This window comes from Periophthalmus magnuspinnatus, chromosome 10 (genome assembly GCF_009829125.3).
Source record: "Periophthalmus magnuspinnatus isolate fPerMag1 chromosome 10, fPerMag1.2.pri, whole genome shotgun sequence".
NCBI lineage: Eukaryota > Metazoa > Chordata > Actinopteri > Gobiiformes > Gobiidae > Periophthalmus > Periophthalmus magnuspinnatus.
In genome coordinates this window covers 5633093-5659181 of record NC_047135.1, presented here as the reverse complement: position 1 = coordinate 5659181, position 26089 = coordinate 5633093, and the positions used below count along the sequence as shown (strand labels likewise).

Below are 26089 nucleotides of genomic sequence, written 5' to 3'. Positions count from 1 at the left end.
ACTGATCTAGAGGACGGTCTTCTCACACTGCGGGGATTCAGTGTGGCTTTTTACACTGTTGGATATTATTCTCTTAAAACATTTTAAACGGATTTCACATGTTTTTACATATTTTTATCATGGCTTCATTGAAGACAGTCGTTCACAGAGGGCAGTGGCTCGGCCTGGTTCTTTGTCTCTTTGCGCTGAGGTCCGTGTCTGGACAGGCTCGTTACTCCGTTCCTGAGGAGCAGGCGGAGGGATCTTTCGTTGGAAATATTGCTGGAGATTTGGGAATAGATCTAAAAAGGCTGGTCTCGGGGAACGCTCGCATTGTGTCAAAAGAAAGTCGACAATATGTGGATTTAAATCGAGACAAAGGCATCCTTGTTGTTAAAGAGCGAATCGACCGAGAGGAGCTGTGTGAGAAAACAACGCCCTGCAGTTTTAGTTTTGAGGTGATTCTGGAGAATCCAATTCAGCTGTATCGAGTCACTGTGGAGGTAACAGATGTGAACGACAATACTCCAGCGTTTGCCAAAGACATAATACAATTGAATATAGTTGAAACTGCTGCACAGGGCACACGGTTTGCGTTGGAACGAGCCGATGATCTAGATGTAAATATTAATGATATTCAAAAGTACACACTAAAACCTAATGATCATTTTAAATTGGAAACACAGCGCCAGTCTGACGGGAGTCAGTTTGTGGAGATTGTTTTGGAAACGCCTTTAGATCGAGAGGAAAATGAGGAGCACACTCTGATTTTGGTTGCTTCAGATGGAGGCGCACCTCAGAGATCAGGAACAGCACGTATTCACATCACTGTGCTGGATATAAATGATAATGCACCAGTCTGTAGTAAACAGATTTATAAAGCTGAGGTTCAGGAAAACTCTGCACTTGGCACTGTGGTCACCACCGTCAGCGCCAATGACGCAGATAAAGGGATAAATGGTGAAGTTACGTATTCATTTGCTCACGTCAGTAAAGAGGCCAAGCAGCTGTTTGATGTAAATGCCAAAACAGGTGAAATTACAGTCACAGGTAAATTAGATTATGAAAAATCACAGTCCCATCAATTAAACATCCGTGCCAGTGATCACGGAGGCTATTCAGACACATGCAAAGTTATTATCCAAGTAACTGACGTGAATGATAACTCGCCTGTTATTCAGCTCATGTCATTTTCAAGCACAATCTCTGAAGATGCTCCTCCAGGCACAACTTTAGCTGTGATTAATGTTCATGACGATGACTCCGAGAGAAACGGTGTAGTAGAATGTTCTATTAGTTCTGATTTACCTTTTAAAATTGAATCTTCCTTGTCTGGTTATTATACAATAGTCACTGATGACGTGTTAGACAGAGAGAGTGTCTCAGAATATAATATTACTCTATCAGTGACTGACCAAGGCTCCCCGCCGCTTTCAAACAGAAAAACTATTCAGGTCAAAGTTTCAGACGTCAATGACAACTCCCCAAAGTTTGACGAATCAGAATATAGTAGAACAATACCTGAGAATAACTCACCTGGGTTTTCTATATTCACTGTACGTGCGACTGATGCAGACTGGGGTCAGAACGCGCGGGTTTCATACTTCCTGGAGGAAATGGAAATTAATGGTGCGTCTCTGTCTTCTTTGGTGTCCGTGAATTCAGAAAGTGGCGTGATTTCTGCAGCAAAATCCTTTGATTATGAGCAAATAAAGAAGTTTAACTTCAACGTAACAGCTCGTGATGCTGGCTCTCCTCCTCTGAGCTCAGTGGTGCCAGTTAAGCTCCTGGTTCAGGACCAGAACGACAATGCCCCTCAGGTGCTGTACCCAGTCCAGACTGGGGGCTCTCTGGTGGCTGAGATGGTGCCTCGTTCAGCAGATGTGGGCTATCTGGTCACTAAAGTGGTGGCTGTGGATGTGGACTCTGGACAAAATGCCTGGCTCTCCTATAAACTGCAGAAAGCCGCAGACAGGGCGCTGTTTGAAGTGGGCTCACAGAATGGAGAAATAAGAACTATCCGCCAAGTGACTGATAAAGATGCAGTCAAACAGAGACTGACTGTTATAGTGGAGGACAACGGGCAGCCCTCTCGTTCAGCTACAGTCATTGTTAACGTGGCGGTGGCGGACAGCTTTCCTGAAGTACTGTCTGAGTTCACTGACTTTACGCACGACAAGGAGTACAATGACAACCTGACTTTTTACTTAGTGCTGGCTCTGGCTGTAGTCTCCTTTCTGTTCATCACGTGTGTAGTGGTCATTATATCAGTGAAAATCTACAGATGGAGACAGTCTCGCATCCTGTATCACTCCAATCTGCCAGTGATCCCATATTATCCTCCACGTTACTCAGACACTCTGGGCACAGGGACCCTCCCACACGTGTACAATTACGACACGTGCAGGACCACAGACTCCAGAAAGAGTGACATTAAATACATGCAGCCGATGAGTCAAAGTTTGGTCAGTGTTGATGACGTCGGGACTGATTCTGCGCAGAATGGACATCAGAGATCATCGAACTCTACACTGGTGAGGCAATATTTTCATTGTAATGATGCGCTGAACAGACGCTTACAGCTTTTATTGCATAAAAACATTTTGTTTACATTGTTTCTGTCTGGGAAGCAATCTGATCTGTACACAGTACTTACTGTACTTGGCTCAGTACTTCTTGGTTTATTGTTACTCCTCTCTTATTAAAACCGATATTTCTCCATATGTTCCATCTGGACGTTCGTGTCTGTGCACTGTCCATGGTGCTGATTTTTCTGTTATCTACGTTTTGACGTCCAACTACACTCAGTCTTCAATTATGTTTCTATTTCCAAAGCATCCTTCCTTAAATAAATTACTGTGAAATCATCACATTTTCACTAGGAAAATAATGTCATTTTTGAGCAATTATATGCACGTTTTTTGTAGTCCTATTATTTGATCTTTAGCTTTAAAACTTACACGCCATTCTTTCTTACCTGATTAAATATTATACTGCTGAACCGGCCAAACAGTGTAGTAAGTTCTCAAATTGTATACATTACCATGTCATGTTTGATATGACAAGTGCAAATTCAATCCCCTTGGTGCACGTTAATGTATGTGCTCAACTAATTCAGTGGCCAATACTTTCAGGTTTTGTCCTCATAGTGACGCTGTTGTCCTGTGAGTCGTTTAGAGCGTTCTGTGGATCTGTGTTATTCCCTCCCATCACTGCGTTTTGTCTCGAGGAGCACAGCGGCTTTTCATTCCGCCTTCATCTCTACAATAGAGATATAACCTGACGAAATTACATATTTAACATTGTGTGCAGTTCTGTTAACGTGGATTGATTTGACGAGTCTTTTTTCATCATGGCATTTGGACTATTTAAACGTGTTACATCATTAGAGGCATGTTTCGTTCCATCTATACAGGCTGTGTCGTCGTGTATTTTCTTGATGTTATTTTTGATTCAAGTCGATGCACAGATCCGCTACTCAATCCCAGAGGAGATGAGGAAGGGCTCTCTTATTGGTAACGTCGCACAGGACTTGGGTTTGGACATAAAAAGGCTTCGTTCAGGCCGCGCTCGTATCGTGACGGGAGAAAATGTTCAGTACGCCGAGCTGAAGACAGACAAAGGGACTCTGGTGGTGAATGAGAGGATAGACAGAGAGCAGCTCTGTGGAGACGTGACGCCCTGCAGCTTCACCTTTGAGATTTTACTGGAAAACCCGATGGAGTTACACCCCGTGACTATAGAGGTGCTGGATGTAAACGACAATGCGCCCAGTTTTGAGAGTAAACAATTGGATTTTGAAATCAGCGAATTAGCAACAATTGGATCGCGCTTTGATTTGGAGGCTGCAGGTGATTCTGATGTAGGAGAAAATGGATTGCAAAACTATGTATTGACTCCAAATGACAATTTTGTTTTGAAAGAGCAGGTTAAAGCCGACGGGAGTAAATACATTCAAATGGTGCTACAGAATGCTTTAGACAGAGAGAAAATGCCGCGACTTAATCTCAAATTAGTGGCTGTTGATGGCGGAAGTCCTCAGAGATCTGGTACAGTAAATATAAATATAGTCGTTTTAGATATAAATGACAACGCCCCTGTGTTTAATCAGAGCATTTATAAAGCTATTATGACTGAAAACTCACCAAAGGGGACTCTTATTGTCACAGTAAATGCCAGTGATGTAGATGATGCAGCAAACGGCCAGGTGACATACTCCTTTTCAAAATCTAAATCATCGGTCGCAGATTTCTTTGATATAAATCGAGACACTGGCGAAATTTATGTGACGAAAGAAATTGATTATGAAACGGACAAGAAAGTGGAGTTCAGAGTAGAGGCCAGAGACCAAGGAGGACTGACGGATACATGTGAAGTGGAAATACATATTATTGACGTAAACGACAATGCGCCTGTTATTAACTTGATGTCATTCACTAGTCCTGTGTCAGAGGACGTGACAGTGGGCACCACCATCGGTATAATTAATGTTAAAGACTTTGATTCAGGTGAGAACGGACAGGTAAGATGTTCAGTGGAAGGAAGTGCCCCTGTTGAAATCAAATCTAATGTTAGAAATTACTACGCGCTGGTAACCAATGCACCTTTAGACAGAGAGAGTGTATCAGAATTTAACCTCACAATAGTTGTCTCGGATCTGGGAAAGCCTCCACTCTCAGTTAATAAAACACTGAAATTAAAGCTTTCAGATGTGAATGATAACCCCCCAGTGTTCACACGTGCCAAATATAGCGCGACAATAATGGAGAATAACTCTCCTGGTTATTCTGTAATAAATGTAGTTGCAAAAGACGCGGATGAAAACCAGAACGCGCGTATGTCATATATTTTAGAGGAGTGTGACATCGGTGGGTCTCCTGTTTCTGGTTATATCTCTGTAAATTCAGAAAACGGACGTATTAGTGCCGCGCGCTCTTTTGACTATGAACAAACTAAAGAGTTTGTGTGCGTAATCAAAGCGCAGGACGGAGGCTCTCCTCCTCTCAGCAGCAACGTGACTGTGAAAATCCTGGTTCAGGACCAGAACGACAACGCCCCTCAGGTGCTGTACCCAGTCCAGACTGGGGGCTCTCTGGTGGCTGAGATGGTGCCTCGTTCAGCAGATGTGGGCTATCTGGTCACTAAAGTGGTGGCTGTGGATGTGGACTCTGGACAGAATGCCTGGCTCTCCTATAAACTGCAGAAAGCCGCAGACAGGGCGCTGTTTGAAGTGGGCTCACAGAATGGAGAAATAAGAACTATCCGCCAAGTGACTGATAAAGATGCAGTGAAACAGAGACTGACTGTTATAGTGGAGGACAACGGGCAGCCCTCTCGTTCAGCTACAGTCATTGTTAACGTGGCGGTGGCGGACAGCTTTCCTGAAGTACTGTCTGAGTTCACTGACTTTACGCACGACAAGGAGTACAATGACAACCTGACTTTTTACTTAGTGCTGGCTCTGGCTGTAGTCTCCTTTCTGTTCATCACGTGTGTAGTGGTCATTATATCAGTGAAAATCTACAGATGGAGACAGTCTCGCATCCTGTATCACTCCAATCTGCCAGTGATCCCATATTATCCTCCACGTTACTCAGACACTCTGGGCACAGGGACCCTCCCACACGTGTACAATTATGACACGTGCAGGACCACAGACTCCAGAAAGAGTGACATTAAATACATGCAGCCGATGAGTCAAAGTTTGGTCAGTGTTGATGACGTCGGGACTGATTCTGCGCAGAATGGACATCAGAGATCAACTAACTCTACAATGGTGAGGCTTTATTTCAGTTCTAAAGATGCCCTTTGATATACATGCACTGATATTATATGATTATTGGTGACATTATGTGAATACATTAGTCTAAGAAAGCATAATGAGATTGTTTATGATTCGATTTGATCCGAGTATGTAGGCTACCTTAAGTACTTGCTGTTGTCTGTCTTTTTCCGCATATGGGTATAACCATTACTGTTCAATTTCCCTTTTTTTTTCTTCTTCTTAAACGTATTTCCGTTTTTTTTTTGCAGTCTTATAATTGAATGTGACGATGTTTAACTCTGTACACGCCATTTTTTTCTTACGTGTCTGATTATTATGTTCTTCAAACTGCAAAGTCTAGCTTATATATTAAATGGTATACATTTTCATGCCGTTTTATTTAATATTTAATATGACAAGGGCAAAGAGCAATCCGTTTATTGCCCGTTCATGTAAACGCCTAAATAAATCTGTGGCCAATAGTTTCAGGTTTTGTCCTCATAGTGACGCTGTTGTCCTGTGAGTCGTTTAGAGCGTTCTGTGGATCTGTGTTATTCCCTCCCATCACTGCGTTTTGTCTCGAGGAGCACAGCGGCTTTTCAGTCCGCCTTCATCTCTACAATAGAGATATAACCTGACGAAATTAGATATTTAACATTGTGTGTAGTTCTGTTAACGTGGATTGATTTGACGAGTCTTTTTTCATCATGGCATTTGGACTATTTAAACGTGTTACATCATTAGAGGCATGTTTCGTTCCATCTATACAGGCTGTGTCGTCGTGTATTTTCTTGATGTTATTTTTGATTCAAGTCGATGCACAGATCCGCTACTCAATCCCAGAGGAGATGAGGAAGGGCTCTCTTATTGGTAACGTCGCACAGGACTTGGGTTTGGACATAAAAAGGCTTCGTTCAGGCCGAGCTCGTATCGTGACGGGAGAAAATGTTCAGTACGCCGAGCTGAAGACAGACAAAGGGACTCTGGTGGTGAATGAGAGGATAGACAGAGAGCAGCTCTGTGGAGACGTGACGCCCTGCAGCTTCACCTTTGAGATTTTACTGGAAAACCCGATGGAGTTACACCCCGTGACTATAGAGGTGCTGGATGTAAACGACAATGCGCCCACTTTTCAGAGTAAACACTTGGATTTTGAAATAAGCGAATCAGCCACAATTGGATCACGTTTTGAACTGGAAGTTGCCGTGGATTCCGATGTTGGTGAAAATGGTTTGAAAGACTACGTCTTAACACCAAATGAAAATTTTGTTTTGAAGCAACACGTAAATACTGACGGTAGTAGGTACATTCAAATGGTGCTTCAAAACGCTTTAGACAGAGAGAAACAGTCGAATCTAAATCTAAAACTAGTGGCTGTTGACGGCGGAAGTCCGCAGAGATCTGGTACAGTAAATATAAATATAATTGTCTTAGATGCCAATGACAACGCCCCTGTGTTTAATCAGAGTATTTATAAAGCATCTATTAAGGAAAATACACCCAAAGGCACTCATATTCTTACGCTAAACGCCAGTGATATAGACAGTGGTACGAATGCATACATAATATATTCGTTTACCAAAACAAAAGGACTTTTCACGGATTATTTTGAAATAGAGGAGATGACTGGAAACATATATTTAGTTAAAGAAGTTGATTTTGAAAAAGACAAAAAAATCGAATTCAGGGTAGAGGCCAAAGATCAAGGAGGACTGGCAGATACTTGCAAAGTAGAGATAGACATTATTGATGTGAACGACAATGCGCCTGTTATTAATGTGATGTCGTTCACTAGTCCCGTTTCAGAGGACGCACCCGTGGGCACCACCATCGGTATAATTAATGTTAAAGACTTGGATTCAGGTGAGAACGGACAGGTGAGGTGCTCAGTTGATGGAAATGCCCCTGTTGAAATAAAATCTAACGTAAGAAACTATTACGCGCTCGTAACCAATGCGCCTTTAGACCGAGAGAGTTTATCAGAATTTAATATCACAGTAATTGCCTCAGACTCGGGAAAGCCTCCACTCTCTGTCAAAACGAATTTGAACTTAAAGATTTCAGATGTGAATGATAACCCTCCAGCGTTCACAGGTACGCTCTACAGAGCTGCCATAACAGAGAATAACCTCCCGGGTTATTCTGTGCTAAATGTAGTTGCAAAAGACCCGGATGAAAACCAGAACGCGCGTGTGTCATATATTTTAGAGGAGTGTGACATTGGCGGGTCTCCTGTTTCTGGTTATATCTCTGTCAATTCAGAAAACGGAGTTATTAGTGCCGCGCGCTCATTTGACTATGAACAAACCAAAGAGTTTGTGTGCGTAATTAAAGCGCAGGACGGAGGATCTCCTCCTCTCAGCAGCAACGTTTCTGTGAAAATCCTGGTTCAGGACCAGAACGACAACGCCCCTCAGGTGCTGTACCCAGTCCAGACTGGGGGCTCTCTGGTGGCTGAGATGGTGCCTCGTTCAGCAGATGTGGGCTATCTGGTCACTAAAGTGGTGGCTGTGGATGTGGACTCTGGACAGAATGCCTGGCTCTCCTATAAACTACAGAAAGCCGCAGACAGGGCGCTGTTTGAAGTGGGTTTACAGAATGGAGAAATAAGAACTATCCGCCAAGTGACTGATAAAGATGCAGTGAAACAGAGACTGACTGTTATAGTGGAGGACAACGGGCAGCCCTCTCGTTCAGCTACAGTCATTGTTAACGTGGCTGTGGCGGACAGCTTTCCTGAAGTACTGTCTGAGTTCACTGACTTTACGCACGACAAGGAGTACAATGACAACCTGACTTTTTACTTAGTGCTGGCTCTGGCTGTAGTCTCCTTTCTGTTCATCACGTGTGTAGTGGTCATTATATCAGTGAAAATCTACAGATGGAGACAGTCTCGCATCCTGTATCACTCCAATCTGCCAGTGATCCCATATTATCCTCCACGTTACTCAGACACTCTGGGCACAGGGACCCTCCCACACGTGTACAATTACGACACGTGCAGGACCACAGACTCCAGAAAGAGTGACATTAAATACATGCAGCCGATGAGTCAAAGTCTGGTCAGTGTTGATGACGTCGGGACTGATTCTGCGCAGAATGGACATCAGAGATCAACGAACTCTACACTGGTGAGGCAATATTTCAATTGTAATGATGCGCTGATAAAAATAATAATAATAATTTAAAAATAAATACAAAATTAATAATAATAACAATAATAATAATAATAATAATAAGCTACATTGCAGTACTTGGTTCATTTTTATTCTTCATCTTATTCACACCAATTTATGGTGTGTATCTATTTTAATGTATCTATTTTTTCCCCATTGAATTGAGCAGCTACATATTTATATTTTGAGGTAATGTAAGTCCTACTTGAGTTTACATTTTTACCACTCTCGCATCATCTTCTACGGGTACTCTTTCCAAAGCTGTGCACTGTCCATGGTGCTGATTTTATTATGCTTTCTCGAGCCAACTACAGTCTAACTTCTCAGATTTTTATTTTTTTTTTACTTATTTCTTCATCAGACCAAATACATAAATAAATGAAAGATTGTCTTTTTTTTTTTTAAATAGTACCGTGTCATGAAAAAATAATAAACAAATACGTTTTTAGTCAACTTCATCAAGTCAGCATTTTTGCTATCATGTATTTAAATATTTAGCACTGACACTAACGTTCCATTCTGTGTTCAATTATTTACTGTGAAATTAAATTGAATTAAAAACTGTCAAATCTTACAGTAATTACTTCTTAAATACTATGTACTGCCTTGTCGTTTTCCAGTATAATTTGTACAAATGCCAATCCGCTCGATTCCCCTTGATTAATACGCCTCACTTATTCTGTGGCCTATAGTTCCTGGTTTTGTCCTCATAGTGACGCTGTTGTCCTGTGAGTCGTTTAGAGCGTTCTGTGGATCTGTGTTATTCCCTCCCATCACTGCGTTTTGTTTCGAGGAGCACAGCGGCTTTTCAGTCCGCCTTCATCTCTACAATAGAGATATAACCTGACGAAATTACATATTTAACATTGTGAGCAGTTCTGTTAACGTGGATTAGTTTGACGAGTCTTTTTTCATCATGACATTTGGACTATTTAAACGTGTTACATCATTAGAGGCATGTTTCGTTCCATCTATACAGGCTGTGTCGTCGTGTATTTTCTTGATGTTATTTTTGATTCAAGTCGATGCACAGATCCGCTACTCAATCCCAGAGGAGATGAGGAAGGGCTCTCTTATTGGTAACGTCGCACAGGACTTGGGTTTGGACATAAAAAGGCTTCGTTCAGGCCGAGCTCGTATCGTGACGGGAGAAAATGTTCAGTACGCCGAGCTGAAGACAGACAAAGGGACTCTGGTGGTGAATGAGAGGATAGACAGAGAGCAGCTCTGTGGAGACGTGACGCCCTGCAGCTTCACCTTTGAGATTTTACTGGAAAACCCGATGGAGTTACACCCCGTGACTATAGAGGTGCTGGATGTAAATGACAATGCGCCCAGTTTTCAGAGTAAACACTTGGATTTTGAAATCAGTGAGTTGGCTACACTTGGATCACGGTTTGACTTGGAAGCTGCACGTGATGCTGATGTCGGAGAAAATTCATTGCAGAACTATATTTTGACCCCAAATGAAAATTTTCTTTTTAAACAGCACCAAGACAAAGATGGCAGCAAATTCATTCAGATGGTCCTTCAGAACGCATTAGACAGAGAGAAACAGTCGCATATTAATCTTAAATTAGTGGCTGTTGACGGCGGAAGTCCGCAGAGATCTGGCACAGTAAATATAAATATAATTGTCTTAGATGCCAATGACAACGCCCCTGTGTTTAATCAGAGCATTTATAAAGCATCCGTAACTGAAAATTCTCCCAAAGGCACTCATGTCGTCACAGTTAATGCCAGTGACGCAGACAGTGGAGCATATGGTCAAGTGACATATTCCTTTTCCAAATCAAATGCTCCCATGTCTGACTTCTTTGAAATAAACGAAGTCACAGGTTGTATATCAGTCGCAAGCGATATTGACTTTGAAAAAGACAAGAAAATTGAGTTTAGGGTAGAAGCTAAAGACCAGGGTGGGCAGACGGATACAAGTAAAGTAGAAATAGATATAATTGACGTAAACGACAATGCGCCTTTTATTAATGTGATGTCGCTCACTACTCCTGTGTCAGAGGACTCTGCGATTGGCACCACCATCGGTATAATCAATGTAAAAGATTTGGATTCGGGTGACAACGGACAGGTCACGTGCTCAGTAGAGGGAAGTTCCCCTGTTAAAATTAAATCCAACGTTAGAAACTATTACGCGCTGGTAACTAATGTCCCATTGGACCGAGAGAGTGTATCAGAATTTAACATCACCGTTTTCGCCTCCGATTCGGGAAAGCCTCCACTCTCAGCCAATGAAACATTTAATTTACAAGTCTCAGATGTGAATGATAACCCTCCAGTGTTCACACGTGCGCTTTACAGTGCTGCCATAACAGAGAATAACTCCCCCGGTTATTTTGTGCTTAGTGTCGTTGCCAAAGACCCTGATGAAAACCAGAACGCGCGTGTGTCATATATTTTAGAGGAGTGTGCCATTGGTGGGTCTCCTGTGTCTGGTTATATCTCTGTAAACTCAGAAAACGGAGTTATTAGTGCAGCGCGCTCATTTGACTATGAACAAACCAAAGAGTTTGTGTGCGTAATCAAAGCGCAGGACGGAGGCTCTCCTCCTCTGAGCAGCGACGTGACTGTGAAAATCCTGGTTCAGGACCAGAACGACAACGCCCCTCAGGTGCTGTACCCAGTCCAGACTGGGGGCTCTCTGGTGGCTGAGATGGTGCCTCGTTCAGCAGATGTGGGCTATCTGGTCACTAAAGTGGTGGCTGTGGATGTGGACTCTGGACAGAATGCCTGGCTCTCCTATAAACTGCAGAAAGCCGCAGACAGGGCGCTGTTTGAAGTGGGCTCACAGAATGGAGAAATAAGAACTATCCGCCAAGTGACTGATAAAGATGCAGTCAAACAGAGACTGACTGTTATAGTGGAGGACAACGGGCAGCCCTCTCGTTCAGCTACAGTCATTGTTAACGTGGCGGTGGCGGACAGCTTTCCTGAAGTACTGTCTGAGTTCACTGACTTTACGCACGACAAGGAGTACAATGACAACCTGACTTTTTACTTAGTGCTGGCTCTGGCTGTAGTCTCCTTTCTGTTCATCACGTGTGTAGTGGTCATTATATCAGTGAAAATCTACAGATGGAGACAGTCTCGCATCCTGTATCACTCCAATCTGCCAGTGATCCCATATTATCCTCCACGTTACTCAGACACTCTGGGCACAGGGACCCTCCCACACGTGTACAATTACGACACGTGCAGGACCACAGACTCCAGAAAGAGTGACATTAAATACATGCAGCCGATGAGTCAAAGTTTGGTCAGTGTTGATGACGTCGGGACTGATTCTGCGCAGAATGGACATCAGAGATCAGCAAACTCTACATTGGTGAGGCAATATTTTCATTGTAATTATGCGCTTGGTCATGCACATACTGATTTAATTGCATATAAAGATCTTATTACTAAACTGTTTTGAGAAATGCTAATGACAGAAAAAAATAAAATAAAAATATCTCTTCATGTAGGCTACTTTGCAGCGTTTGGTTCATTTTATTTATTTTTTCTCTCTTGCTTATTCACTCCAATTTAAATCTTAATTACTTATAATGTTTCTAAAATTGTATTATTATTTTTTTTGTTATTTACATTAAATTGTACAGTTACATTACATTTACATTTTGACGTAATTTTACTCCAATTTTAGTATACGTTTTTTCCAATGCACCGTCGTCTTCTGAGTGAACTCCTTCAAAGCTGTGCACTATCCATGGTCCTGACTTTTATTATTCACTTCTGGATCCAAATATAGTCAATTATTTTTTGATTTTTGTGTTTTCAGACTAAAGTCTTCATCAAACCTGATATATAAAGAAATCAATGTAATATAACAAACAATTACATTTTTTTGTCAAATTCATTCAGTCAATTTTCTGCAGTAAAATATTTAAATGTTTCGCTCTGACACTAACCTCCCATTCTGTATTTATTTATAGATAATATTAAAAACTGCAAAATCTTCTAGGGATTACTTCTTAAATGCTACGTGCTGCCTTGTTGTTGTTCAATATAATTTGTACAAAAGCCTATCTGCTCGTTGTCCCTTAATTTATATGCCTCACATAATCTGTGGCCAATAGTTCCGGGTTTTGTCCTCATAGTGACGCTGTTGTCCTGTGAGTCGTTTAGAGCGTTCTGTGGATCTGTGTTATTCCCTCCCATCACTGCGTTTTGTCTCGAGGAGCACAGCGGCTTTTCAGTCCGCCTTCATCTCTACAATAGAGATATAACCTGACGAAATTAGATATTTAACATTGTGTGTAGTTCTGTTAACGTGGATTGATTTGACGAGTCTTTTTTCATCATGGCATTTGGACTATTTAAACGTGTTACATCATTAGAGGCATGTTTCGTTCCATCTATACAGGCTGTGTCGTCGTGTATTTTCTTGATGTTATTTTTGATTCAAGTCGATGCACAGATCCGCTACTCAATCCCAGAGGAGATGAGGAAGGGCTCTCTTATTGGTAACGTCGCACAGGACTTGGGTTTGGACATAAAAAGGCTTCGTTCAGGCCGAGCTCGTATCGTGACGGGAGAAAATGTTCAGTACGCCGAGCTGAAGACAGACAAAGGGACTCTGGTGGTGAATGAGAGGATAGACAGAGAGCAGCTCTGTGGAGACGTGACGCCCTGCAGCTTCACCTTTGAGATTTTACTGGAAAACCCGATGGAGTTACACCCCGTGACTATAGAGGTGCTGGATGTAAACGACAATGCGCCCACTTTTCAGAGTAAACACTTGGATTTTGAAATAAGCGAATCAGCCACAATTGGATCACGTTTTGAACTGGAAGTTGCCGTGGATTCCGATGTTGGTGAAAATGGTTTGAAAGACTACGTCTTAACACCAAATGAAAATTTTGTTTTGAAGCAACACGTAAATACTGACGGTAGTAGGTACATTCAAATGGTGCTTCAAAACGCTTTAGACAGAGAGAAACAGTCGAATCTAAATCTAAAACTAGTGGCTGTTGACGGCGGAAGTCCGCAGAGATCTGGTACAGTAAATATAAATATAATTGTCTTAGATGCCAATGACAACGCCCCTGTGTTTAATCAGAGTATTTATAAAGCATCTATTAAGGAAAATACACCCAAAGGCACTCATATTCTTACGCTAAACGCCAGTGATATAGACAGTGGTACGAATGCATACATAATATATTCGTTTACCAAAACAAAAGGACTTTTCACGGATTATTTTGAAATAGAGGAGATGACTGGAAACATATATTTAGTTAAAGAAGTTGATTTTGAAAAAGACAAAAAAATCGAATTCAGGGTAGAGGCCAAAGATCAAGGAGGACTGGCAGATACTTGCAAAGTAGAGATAGACATTATTGATGTGAACGACAATGCGCCTGTTATTAATGTGATGTCGTTCACTAGTCCCGTTTCAGAGGACGCACCCGTGGGCACCACCATCGGTATAATTAATGTTAAAGACTTGGATTCAGGTGAGAACGGACAGGTGAGGTGCTCAGTTGATGGAAATGCCCCTGTTGAAATAAAATCTAACGTAAGAAACTATTACGCGCTCGTAACCAATGCGCCTTTAGACCGAGAGAGTTTATCAGAATTTAATATCACAGTAATTGCCTCAGACTCGGGAAAGCCTCCACTCTCTGTCAAAACGAATTTGAACTTAAAGATTTCAGATGTGAATGATAACCCTCCAGCGTTCACAGGTACGCTCTACAGAGCTGCCATAACAGAGAATAACCTCCCGGGTTATTCTGTGCTAAATGTAGTTGCAAAAGACCCGGATGAAAACCAGAACGCGCGTGTGTCATATATTTTAGAGGAGTGTGACATTGGCGGGTCTCCTGTTTCTGGTTATATCTCTGTCAATTCAGAAAACGGAGTTATTAGTGCCGCGCGCTCATTTGACTATGAACAAACCAAAGAGTTTGTGTGCGTAATTAAAGCGCAGGACGGAGGATCTCCTCCTCTCAGCAGCAACGTTTCTGTGAAAATCCTGGTTCAGGACCAGAACGACAACGCCCCTCAGGTGCTGTACCCAGTCCAGACTGGGGGCTCTCTGGTGGCTGAGATGGTGCCTCGTTCAGCAGATGTGGGCTATCTGGTCACTAAAGTGGTGGCTGTGGATGTGGACTCTGGACAGAATGCCTGGCTCTCCTATAAACTACAGAAAGCCGCAGACAGGGCGCTGTTTGAAGTGGGTTTACAGAATGGAGAAATAAGAACTATCCGCCAAGTGACTGATAAAGATGCAGTGAAACAGAGACTGACTGTTATAGTGGAGGACAACGGGCAGCCCTCTCGTTCAGCTACAGTCATTGTTAACGTGGCTGTGGCGGACAGCTTTCCTGAAGTACTGTCTGAGTTCACTGACTTTACGCACGACAAGGAGTACAATGACAACCTGACTTTTTACTTAGTGCTGGCTCTGGCTGTAGTCTCCTTTCTGTTCATCACGTGTGTAGTGGTCATTATATCAGTGAAAATCTACAGATGGAGACAGTCTCGCATCCTGTATCACTCCAATCTGCCAGTGATCCCATATTATCCTCCACGTTACTCAGACACTCTGGGCACAGGGACCCTCCCACACGTGTACAATTACGACACGTGCAGGACCACAGACTCCAGAAAGAGTGACATTAAATACATGCAGCCGATGAGTCAAAGTCTGGTCAGTGTTGATGACGTCGGGACTGATTCTGCGCAGAATGGACATCAGAGATCAACGAACTCTACACTGGTGAGGCAATATTTCAATTGTAATGATGCGCTGATAAAAATAATAATAATAATTTAAAAATAAATACAAAATTAATAATAATAACAATAATAATAATAATAATAATAAGCTACATTGCAGTACTTGGTTCATTTTTATTCTTCATCTTATTCACACCAATTTATGGTGTGTATCTATTTTAATGTATCTATTTTTTCCCCATTGAATTGAGCAGCTACATATTTATATTTTGAGGTAATGTAAGTCCTACTTGAGTTTACATTTTTACCACTCTCGCATCATCTTCTACGGGTACTCTTTCCAAAGCTGTGCACTGTCCATGGTGCTGATTTTATTATGCTTTCTCGAGCCAACTACAGTCTAACTTCTCAGATTTTTATTTTTTTTTTACTTATTTCTTCATCAGACCAAATACATAAATAAATGAAAGATTGTCTTTTTTTTTTTTAAATAGTACCGTGTCATGAAAAAATAATAAACAAATACGTTTTTAGTCAACTTCATCAAGTCAGCATTTTTGCTATCATGTATTTAAATATTTAGCACTGACACTAACGTTCCATTCTGTGTTCAATTATTTACTGTGAAATTAAATTGAATTAAAAACTGTCAAATCTTACAGTAATTACTTCTTAAATACTATGTACTGCCTTGTCGTTTTCCAGTATAATTTGTACAAATGCCAATCCGCTCGATTCCCCTTGATTAATACGCCTCACTTATTCTGTGGCCTATAGTTCCTGGTTTTGTCCTCATAGTGACGCTGTTGTCCTGTGAGTCGTTTAGAGCGTTCTGTGGATCTGTGTTATTCCCTCCCATCACTGCGTTTTGTTTCGAGGAGCACAGCGGCTTTTCAGTCCGCCTTCATCTCTACAATAGAGATATAACCTGACGAAATTACATATTTAACATTGTGAGCAGTTCTGTTAACGTGGATTAGTTTGACGAGTCTTTTTTCATCATGACATTTGGACTATTTAAACGTGTTACATCATTAGAGGCATGTTTCGTTCCATCTATACAGGCTGTGTCGTCGTGTATTTTCTTGATGTTATTTTTGATTCAAGTCGATGCACAGATCCGCTACTCAATCCCAGAGGAGATGAGGAAGGGCTCTCTTATTGGTAACGTCGCACAGGACTTGGGTTTGGACATAAAAAGGCTTCGTTCAGGCCGAGCTCGTATCGTGACGGGAGAAAATGTTCAGTACGCCGAGCTGAAGACAGACAAAGGGACTCTGGTGGTGAATGAGAGGATAGACAGAGAGCAGCTCTGTGGAGACGTGACGCCCTGCAGCTTCACCTTTGAGATTTTACTGGAAAACCCGATGGAGTTACACCCCGTGACTATAGAGGTGCTGGATGTAAATGACAATGCGCCCAGTTTTCAGAGTAAACACTTGGATTTTGAAATCAGTGAGTTGGCTACACTTGGATCACGGTTTGACTTGGAAGCTGCACGTGATGCTGATGTCGGAGAAAATTCATTGCAGAACTATATTTTGACCCCAAATGAAAATTTTCTTTTTAAACAGCACCAAGACAAAGATGGCAGCAAATTCATTCAGATGGTCCTTCAGAACGCATTAGACAGAGAGAAACAGTCGCATATTAATCTTAAATTAGTGGCTGTTGACGGCGGAAGTCCGCAGAGATCTGGCACAGTAAATATAAATATAATTGTCTTAGATGCCAATGACAACGCCCCTGTGTTTAATCAGAGCATTTATAAAGCATCCGTAACTGAAAATTCTCCCAAAGGCACTCATGTCGTCACAGTTAATGCCAGTGACGCAGACAGTGGAGCATATGGTCAAGTGACATATTCCTTTTCCAAATCAAATGCTCCCATGTCTGACTTCTTTGAAATAAACGAAGTCACAGGTTGTATATCAGTCGCAAGCGATATTGACTTTGAAAAAGACAAGAAAATTGAGTTTAGGGTAGAAGCTAAAGACCAGGGTGGGCAGACGGATACAAGTAAAGTAGAAATAGATATAATTGACGTAAACGACAATGCGCCTTTTATTAATGTGATGTCGCTCACTACTCCTGTGTCAGAGGACTCTGCGATTGGCACCACCATCGGTATAATCAATGTAAAAGATTTGGATTCGGGTGACAACGGACAGGTCACGTGCTCAGTAGAGGGAAGTTCCCCTGTTAAAATTAAATCCAACGTTAGAAACTATTACGCGCTGGTAACTAATGTCCCATTGGACCGAGAGAGTGTATCAGAATTTAACATCACCGTTTTCGCCTCCGATTCGGGAAAGCCTCCACTCTCAGCCAATGAAACATTTAATTTACAAGTCTCAGATGTGAATGATAACCCTCCAGTGTTCACACGTGCGCTTTACAGTGCTGCCATAACAGAGAATAACTCCCCCGGTTATTTTGTGCTTAGTGTCGTTGCCAAAGACCCTGATGAAAACCAGAACGCGCGTGTGTCATATATTTTAGAGGAGTGTGCCATTGGTGGGTCTCCTGTGTCTGGTTATATCTCTGTAAACTCAGAAAACGGAGTTATTAGTGCAGCGCGCTCATTTGACTATGAACAAACCAAAGAGTTTGTGTGCGTAATCAAAGCGCAGGACGGAGGCTCTCCTCCTCTGAGCAGCGACGTGACTGTGAAAATCCTGGTTCAGGACCAGAACGACAACGCCCCTCAGGTGCTGTACCCAGTCCAGACTGGGGGCTCTCTGGTGGCTGAGATGGTGCCTCGTTCAGCAGATGTGGGCTATCTGGTCACTAAAGTGGTGGCTGTGGATGTGGACTCTGGACAGAATGCCTGGCTCTCCTATAAACTGCAGAAAGCCGCAGACAGGGCGCTGTTTGAAGTGGGCTCACAGAATGGAGAAATAAGAACTATCCGCCAAGTGACTGATAAAGATGCAGTCAAACAGAGACTGACTGTTATAGTGGAGGACAACGGGCAGCCCTCTCGTTCAGCTACAGTCATTGTTAACGTGGCGGTGGCGGACAGCTTTCCTGAAGTACTGTCTGAGTTCACTGACTTTACGCACGACAAGGAGTACAATGACAACCTGACTTTTTACTTAGTGCTGGCTCTGGCTGTAGTCTCCTTTCTGTTCATCACGTGTGTAGTGGTCATTATATCAGTGAAAATCTACAGATGGAGACAGTCTCGCATCCTGTATCACTCCAATCTGCCAGTGATCCCATATTATCCTCCACGTTACTCAGACACTCTGGGCACAGGGACCCTCCCACACGTGTACAATTACGACACGTGCAGGACCACAGACTCCAGAAAGAGTGACATTAAATACATGCAGCCGATGAGTCAAAGTTTGGTCAGTGTTGATGACGTCGGGACTGATTCTGCGCAGAATGGACATCAGAGATCAGCAAACTCTACATTGGTGAGGCAATATTTTCATTGTAATTATGCGCTTGGTCATGCACATACTGATTTAATTGCATATAAAGATCTTATTACTAAACTGTTTTGAGAAATGCTAATGACAGAAAAAAATAAAATAAAAATATCTCTTCATGTAGGCTACTTTGCAGCGTTTGGTTCATTTTATTTATTTTTTCTCTCTTGCTTATTCACTCCAATTTAAATCTTAATTACTTATAATGTTTCTAAAATTGTATTATTATTTTTTTTGTTATTTACATTAAATTGTACAGTTACATTACATTTACATTTTGACGTAATTTTACTCCAATTTTAGTATACGTTTTTTCCAATGCACCGTCGTCTTCTGAGTGAACTCCTTCAAAGCTGTGCACTATCCATGGTCCTGACTTTTATTATTCACTTCTGGATCCAAATATAGTCAATTATTTTTTGATTTTTGTGTTTTCAGACTAAAGTCTTCATCAAACCTGATATATAAAGAAATCAATGTAATATAACAAACAATTACATTTTTTTGTCAAATTCATTCAGTCAATTTTCTGCAGTAAAATATTTAAATGTTTCGCTCTGACACTAACCTCCCATTCTGTATTTATTTATAGATAATATTAAAAACTGCAAAATCTTCTAGGGATTACTTCTTAAATGCTACGTGCTGCCTTGTTGTTGTTCAATATAATTTGTACAAAAGCCTATCTGCTCGTTGTCCCTTAATTTATATGCCTCACATAATCTGTGGCCAATAGTTCCGGGTTTTGTCCTCATAGTGACGCTGTTGTCCTGTGAGTCGTTTAGAGCGTTCTGTGGATCTGTGTTATTCCCTCCCATCACTGCGTTTTGTCTCGAGGAGCACAGCGGCTTTTCAGTCCGCCTTCATCTCTACAATAGAGATATAACCTGACGAAATTACATATTTAACATTGTGAGCAGTTCTGTTAACGTGGATTGATTTGACGAGTCTTTTTTCATCATGGCATTTGGACTATTTAAACGTGTTACATCATTAGAGGCATGTTTCGTTCCATCTATACAGGCTGTGTCGTCGTGTATTTTCTTGATGTTATTTTTGATTCAAGTCGATGCACAGATCCGCTACTCAATCCCAGAGGAGATGAGGAAGGGCTCTCTTATTGGTAACGTCGCACAGGACTTGGGTTTGGACATAAAAAGGCTTCGTTCAGGCCGAGCTCGTATCGTGACGGGAGAAAATGTTCAGTACGCCGAGCTGAAGACAGACAAAGGGACTCTGGTGGTGAATGAGAGGATAGACAGAGAGCAGCTCTGTGGAGACGTGACTCCCTGCAGCTTCATTTTTGAGATTTTACTGGAAAACCCGATGGAGTTACACCCCGTGACTATAGAGGTGCTGGATGTAAACGACAATGCGCCCACTTTTCAGAGTAAACAGCTGGATTTTGAAATAAGCGAATTAGCCACAGTAGGATCTACGTTTGATTTGGAAGCTGCAAGTGATGCGGATGTTGGAATGAATGGCTTGCAAAATTATATTTTAACTAAAAATTCCCATTTTGATTTAAAACAGTCCGTGCGTCCAGACGGAAGTAAACAAATTCAGATGTTTCTACAGAACGCATTAGACAGAGAGAAACGGTCGCACATTGATCTAAAACTAGTGGCTGTTGACGGGGGAAGTCCTCAGAGATCTGGTACAGTAAATATAAATATAATTGTCTTAGATGCCAATGACAACGCCCCTGTGTTTAATCAGAGCATTTATAAATCATCCGTGACCGAAAATTCTCCCAAAGGCACTCACGTCGTGACAGTTAATGCCAGTGACGCAGACAGTGGGGCATATGGTCAAGTGACATACTCGTTTTCGAAATCAAATGCTCCCATATCTGATTTCTTTGAAATAAATAAAATCACTGGGGCAATTTTTGTGTCCAATAAAATAGATTTTGAAAAGGATAAAAAAATAGAATTCAGGGTTGAAGGTAAAGACCAAGGAGGACTCACCAATACTTGTAAAGTTGAGATAGATATAATTGATGTTAACGACAATGCTCCTGTCATTAATGTGATGTCTTTCACTAGTCCTGTGTCAGAGGACGCACCAGTGGGAACGACCATTGGTATAGTTAATGTTAAAGACTTGGATTCAGGTGAGAACGGACAGGTGAGATGTTCAGTTAAAGAAAATTCGCCTGTTGAAATTAAATCTAACGTAAGAAACTATTACGCGATGGTAACCAATGCGCCTTTAGACAGAGAGATTTTACCAGAATTTAACATCACAATAATTGCCACAGACTCAGGAAAACCTCCGCTCAAAGTGACAAAAACATTAAATTTAAAGATTTTTGATGTGAATGATAACCCTCCAGTGTTCTCACGTTTCCTCTACAGCGCCACCTTAACAGAGAATAACTCTCCTGGTTTTTCTGTGCTTAGTGTCGTTGCCAAAGACCCGGATGAAAACCAGAACGCGCGCGTGTCATATATTTTAGAGGAGTGTGCCATTGGTGGGTCTCCAGTTTCTGGTTATATCTCTGTCAATTCAGAAAACGGAGTTATTAGTGCAGCGCGCTCTTTTGACTATGAACAAACCAAAGAGTTTGTGTGCGTAATCAAAGCGCAGGACGGAGGCTCTCCTCCTCTCAGCAGCAACGTGACTGTGAAAATCCTGGTTCAGGACCAGAACGACAACGCCCCTCAGGTGCTGTACCCAGTCCAGACTGGGGGCTCTCTGGTGGCTGAGATGGTGCCTCGTTCAGCAGATGTGGGCTATCTGGTCACTAAAGTGGTGGCTGTGGATGTGGACTCTGGACAGAATGCCTGGCTCTCCTATAAACTGCAGAAAGCCGCAGACAGGGCGCTGTTTGAAGTGGGCTCACAGAATGGAGAAATAAGAACTATCCGCCAAGTGACTGATAAAGATGCAGTCAAACAGAGACTGACTGTTATAGTGGAGGACAACGGGCAGCCCTCTCGTTCAGCTACAGTCATTGTTAACGTGGCGGTGGCGGACAGCTTTCCTGAAGTACTGTCTGAGTTCACTGACTTTACGCACGACAAGGAGTACAATGACAACCTGACTTTTTACTTAGTGCTGGCTCTGGCTGTAGTCTCCTTTCTGTTCATCACGTGTGTAGTGGTCATTATATCAGTGAAAATCTACAGATGGAGACAGTCTCGCATCCTGTATCACTCCAATCTGCCAGTGATCCCATATTATCCTCCACGTTACTCAGACACTCTGGGCACAGGGACCCTCCCACACGTGTACAATTACGACACGTGCAGGACCACAGACTCCAGAAAGAGTGACATTAAATACATGCAGCCAATAAGTCAAAGTTTACTCGATGTTGGTGGAAACGATTCTGAAGCCCAACAAATAGAGAAACAGTTTGCAGGTTCCAATATGTCAACTCTGGTGAGTAAATTTATGTAATTTCCTTTTTTTTTTTTTTTTTTTTTTTTGTAGCTGCTTCAGAGTGGGTCCTAAACGCTGTCTCTGGTGCTGAAAAGACTAATCAGTTCATTAGATTTTTTTAAACACTGAGAAACTTTTACAAAACTTTTTAGCTGCATTTGATTTAACAGCTGTTGTGATACGATAATATCATCACATAATAATAAAAAAAAAAAAAATAAAATAAAAAAAAAAAAATAATAATAATAATAATAATAATAATAATAATAATAATAATAATACTTTTATTATCAGTAATTATAATTTTATTTTTTATGCACTATTTCTTTAACTCTATATTTTAATGGACTGTTAACACATGATATATATGTTTACCTTATTGACTGATATATTTAAAAAATATAGTTTATTAATTTATGAACATTTTACAGTAGTATTCTTTTCCTCTTGTTGTGGTACATTACCCCGTTTTGACTCTGAGCGCCGCTGTTGACTGTGGACTGTAATACTGTGTCATGTTCCTCCTCCTATTCTACATTTCACATTTACTGATCTAGAGGACGGTCGTCTCACACTGCGGGGATTCAGTGTGGCTTTTTACACTGTTGGATATTATTCTCTTAAAACATTTTACACGGATTTCACATGTTTTTGCATATTTTTGTCATGGCTTCATTGAAGACAGTCGTTCACAGAGGGCAGTGGCTCGGCCTGGTTCTTTGTCTCTTTGCGCTGAGGTCCGTGTCTGGACAGGCTCGTTACTCCGTTCCTGAGGAGCAGGCGGAGGGATCTTTCGTTGGAAATATTGCTGGAGATTTGGGAATAGATGTAAAAAGGCTGGTCTCAGGAAACGCTCGCATTGTGACAAAAGAAAGTCGACAATATGTGGATTTAAATCGAGACAAAGGCATCCTTGTTGTTAAAGAGCGAATCGACCGAGAGGAGCTGTGTAAGAAAACAACGCCCTGCAGTTTTAGTTTTGAGGTGATTCTGGAGAATCCAATTCAGCTGTATCGAGTCACTGTGGAGGTAACAGATGTGAACGACAATACTCCAGCTTTTCCAAAAGATGAAATCGTTTTAAAAATAGTGGAAACTGCTGCTTTAGGGACACGCTACGCGTTAGAACGTGCGGATGATTCAGATGTGGGTATCAATGACATTCAAAAATACATCCTGAAACCCTCGGATCATTTTAAACTTAAAATGCAAACACAGTCTGACGGGAGTCAGGTTGTGGAGATGGTTTTGGAAACGCCTTTAGACCGAGAGAAACATGAGGAGCACACTCTGATTTTGGTTGCTTCAGATGGAGGCGCACCTCAGAGATCAGGAACAGCACGTATTCACATCACTGTGCTAGACGCGAACGATAATGCACCAGTCTGTAGTAAACAGGTTTATAAAGCTGAGGTTCAAGAAAACTCTGCACTTGGCACTGTGGTCACCACCGTCAGCGCCAATGACGCAGATAAAGGAATAAATGGTGAAGTTACTTATTCATTTGCTCACGTCAGTAAAGAGGCCAAGCAGCTGTTTGATGTAAATGCCAAAACAGGTGAAATTAAATTATTAGGGAATCTAGACTACGAAATATCTAAATCATATCAGCTGAATGTCCTGGCCAGTGATCACGGAGGCTATTCAGACACGTGCAAAGTTATTATCCAAATAACTGACGTGAATGATAACTCACCTGTTATTCAGCTCATGTCATTTTCAAGCACAATCTCTGAAGATGCTCCTCCAGGCACAACTTTAGCTGTGATTAATGTTCATGACGATGACTCCGAGAGAAACGGTGTAGTAGAATGTTCTATTAGTTCTGATTTACCTTTTAAAATTGAATCTTCCTTGTCTGGTTATTATACAATAGTTACTGATGACGTGTTAGACAGAGAGAGTGTCTCAGAATATAATATTACTCTATCAGTGACTGACCAAGGCTCCCCGCCGCTTTCAAACAGAAAAACTATTCAGGTCAAAGTTTCAGACGTCAATGACAACTCCCCAAAGTTTGACGAATCAGAATATAGAAGAACAATACCTGAGAATAACTCACCTGGGTTTTCTATATTCACTGTACGTGCGACTGATGCAGACTGGGGTCAGAACGCGCGGGTTTCATACTTCCTGGAGGAAATGGAAATTAATGGTGCGTCTCTGTCTTCTTTGGTGTCCGTGAATTCAGAAAGTGGCGTGATTTCTGCAGCAAAATCCTTTGATTATGAGCAAATAAAGAAGTTTGACTTCAACGTAACAGCTCGTGATGCTGGCTCTCCTCCTCTGAGCTCAGTGGTGCCAGTTAAGATCCTGGTTCAGGACCAGAACGACAACGCCCCTCAGGTGCTGTACCCAGTCCAGACTGGGGGCTCTCTGGTGGCTGAGATGGTGCCTCGTTCAGCAGATGTGGGCTATCTGGTCACTAAAGTGGTGGCTGTGGATGTGGACTCTGGACAGAATGCCTGGCTCTCCTATAAACTGCAGAAAGCCGCAGACAGGGCGCTGTTTGAAGTGGGCTCACAGAATGGAGAAATAAGAACTATCCGCCAAGTGACTGATAAAGATGCAGTCAAACAGAGACTGACTGTTATAGTGGAGGACAACGGGCAGCCCTCTCGTTCAGCTACAGTCATTGTTAACGTGGCTGTGGCGGACAGCTTTCCTGAAGTACTGTCTGAGTTCACTGACTTTACGCACGACAAGGAGTACAATGACAACCTGACTTTTTACTTAGTGCTGGCTCTGGCTGTAGTCTCCTTTCTGTTCATCACGTGTGTAGTGGTCATTATATCAGTGAAAATCTACAGATGGAGACAGTCTCGCATCCTGTATCACTCCAATCTGCCAGTGATCCCATATTATCCTCCACGTTACTCAGACACTCTGGGCACAGGGACCCTCCCACACGTGTACAATTATGACACGTGCAGGACCACAGACTCCAGAAAGAGTGACATTAAATACATGCAGCCGATGAGTCAAAGTCTGGTCAGTGTTGATGACGTCGGTGCTGATTCTGCGCAGAATGGACATCAGAGATCAGCAAACTCTACATTGGTGAGAAACACGCGTACTTATTTCATTGCATATTAACATTATATCAGTAAATTAGTTTAAGAGAGGCCAATGAGATCCAATATTATCTCTTTATGTAGGCTACTTGTGCTTCGTTTAATCTTGTTTTCTCTCAATTTCACAGAACTTTTCTTAATGACTTTTTTTAATGTATGACTTATTTATTTTTTTACTTGGAACTGAGTAGTTGCTTGATTACATTTAAATTTAATGGCACTCAAACGTCATTATACTTTTTTTTTTTTTTTCTACTATTCTTCTACGTGTAGTACTTCAAAACTGTGCGCTGTCCCTGGTGCTGATTTTTTTTCTTTTATTTTATTTAGTTCATGTTCTTGAACCAACTACAGTCCATCTATGTCAACAATTTTATGTTTTCATTCATCAAAAAAGAGTCATGAATAAATCAGTGTAAAATTATCACTTTAGAATTCGAACTGATTTATGTAAAAAAACAAAAAAAAAACATTTTTGATAAGCTCCTGTTGTATCCCTGCAATAATGTATTTAAACCTTTACTTCTGACACTTTTATTCCGTGATTTGTTTAGCTGCTGTTGTTAT

At 41.7% G+C, this 26089-nt stretch overlaps 7 protein-coding genes across 8 annotated transcripts in view; all 7 read left to right on the top strand.

Moving 5' to 3' along the window:
- Nucleotides 1–26089, top strand: part of LOC117377461 (protocadherin gamma-C5-like) — a 157628-nt gene that overhangs the window by 14469 nt on the left and 117070 nt on the right. Inside the window, exon 1 of one of the 2 annotated variants that reach the window (XM_033973893.2) lies at nucleotides 16646–19043. The exons of the other annotated variant lie outside the window; for it this stretch is intronic. Within the exon in view, the coding sequence (XP_033829784.1) occupies nucleotides 16707–19043 (2337 nt within the window). The 5' untranslated portion in view covers nucleotides 16646–16706. Of the gene's footprint in view, nucleotides 1–16645; nucleotides 19044–26089 lie in introns of those variants that run through there. 2 annotated transcript variants of the gene reach the window in all.
- LOC117378014 (uncharacterized) lies at nucleotides 120–6024 on the top strand. Its single transcript, XM_055225010.1, has 3 exons — nucleotides 120–2513; nucleotides 3320–5755; nucleotides 6013–6024. The coding sequence occupies exons 1-3, from the start codon at nucleotides 120–122 to the stop codon at nucleotides 6022–6024; spliced, it is 4842 nt and encodes a 1613-aa protein (XP_055080985.1).
- On the top strand, nucleotides 6361–9804 carry LOC117378013 (protocadherin gamma-A3-like). The gene is made up of 2 exons (XM_033974554.2): nucleotides 6361–8874; nucleotides 9796–9804. Exons 1-2 carry the CDS (start codon nucleotides 6451–6453, stop codon nucleotides 9802–9804), a joined length of 2433 nt encoding a protein of 810 aa, XP_033830445.2. The 5' UTR covers nucleotides 6361–6450.
- Nucleotides 9862–12742, top strand: LOC117378012 (protocadherin gamma-A10-like). Its single transcript, XM_033974553.2, has 2 exons — nucleotides 9862–12259; nucleotides 12713–12742. The coding sequence occupies exons 1-2, from the start codon at nucleotides 9923–9925 to the stop codon at nucleotides 12740–12742; spliced, it is 2367 nt and encodes a 788-aa protein (XP_033830444.1). The 5' UTR covers nucleotides 9862–9922.
- On the top strand, nucleotides 13145–16588 carry LOC117378011 (protocadherin gamma-A3-like). Its single transcript, XM_033974551.2, has 2 exons — nucleotides 13145–15658; nucleotides 16580–16588. The coding sequence occupies exons 1-2, from the start codon at nucleotides 13235–13237 to the stop codon at nucleotides 16586–16588; spliced, it is 2433 nt and encodes an 810-aa protein (XP_033830442.2). The 5' UTR covers nucleotides 13145–13234.
- Nucleotides 19994–22520, top strand: LOC117377978 (protocadherin gamma-A3-like). The gene is made up of 2 exons (XM_033974518.2): nucleotides 19994–22448; nucleotides 22500–22520. The coding sequence occupies exons 1-2, from the start codon at nucleotides 20019–20021 to the stop codon at nucleotides 22518–22520; spliced, it is 2451 nt and encodes an 816-aa protein (XP_033830409.2). The 5' UTR covers nucleotides 19994–20018.
- LOC117377977 (protocadherin beta-15-like) lies at nucleotides 23019–25544 on the top strand. Its single transcript, XM_033974517.2, has one exon. It carries the CDS (start codon nucleotides 23094–23096, stop codon nucleotides 25542–25544), a length of 2451 nt encoding a protein of 816 aa, XP_033830408.2. The 5' UTR covers nucleotides 23019–23093.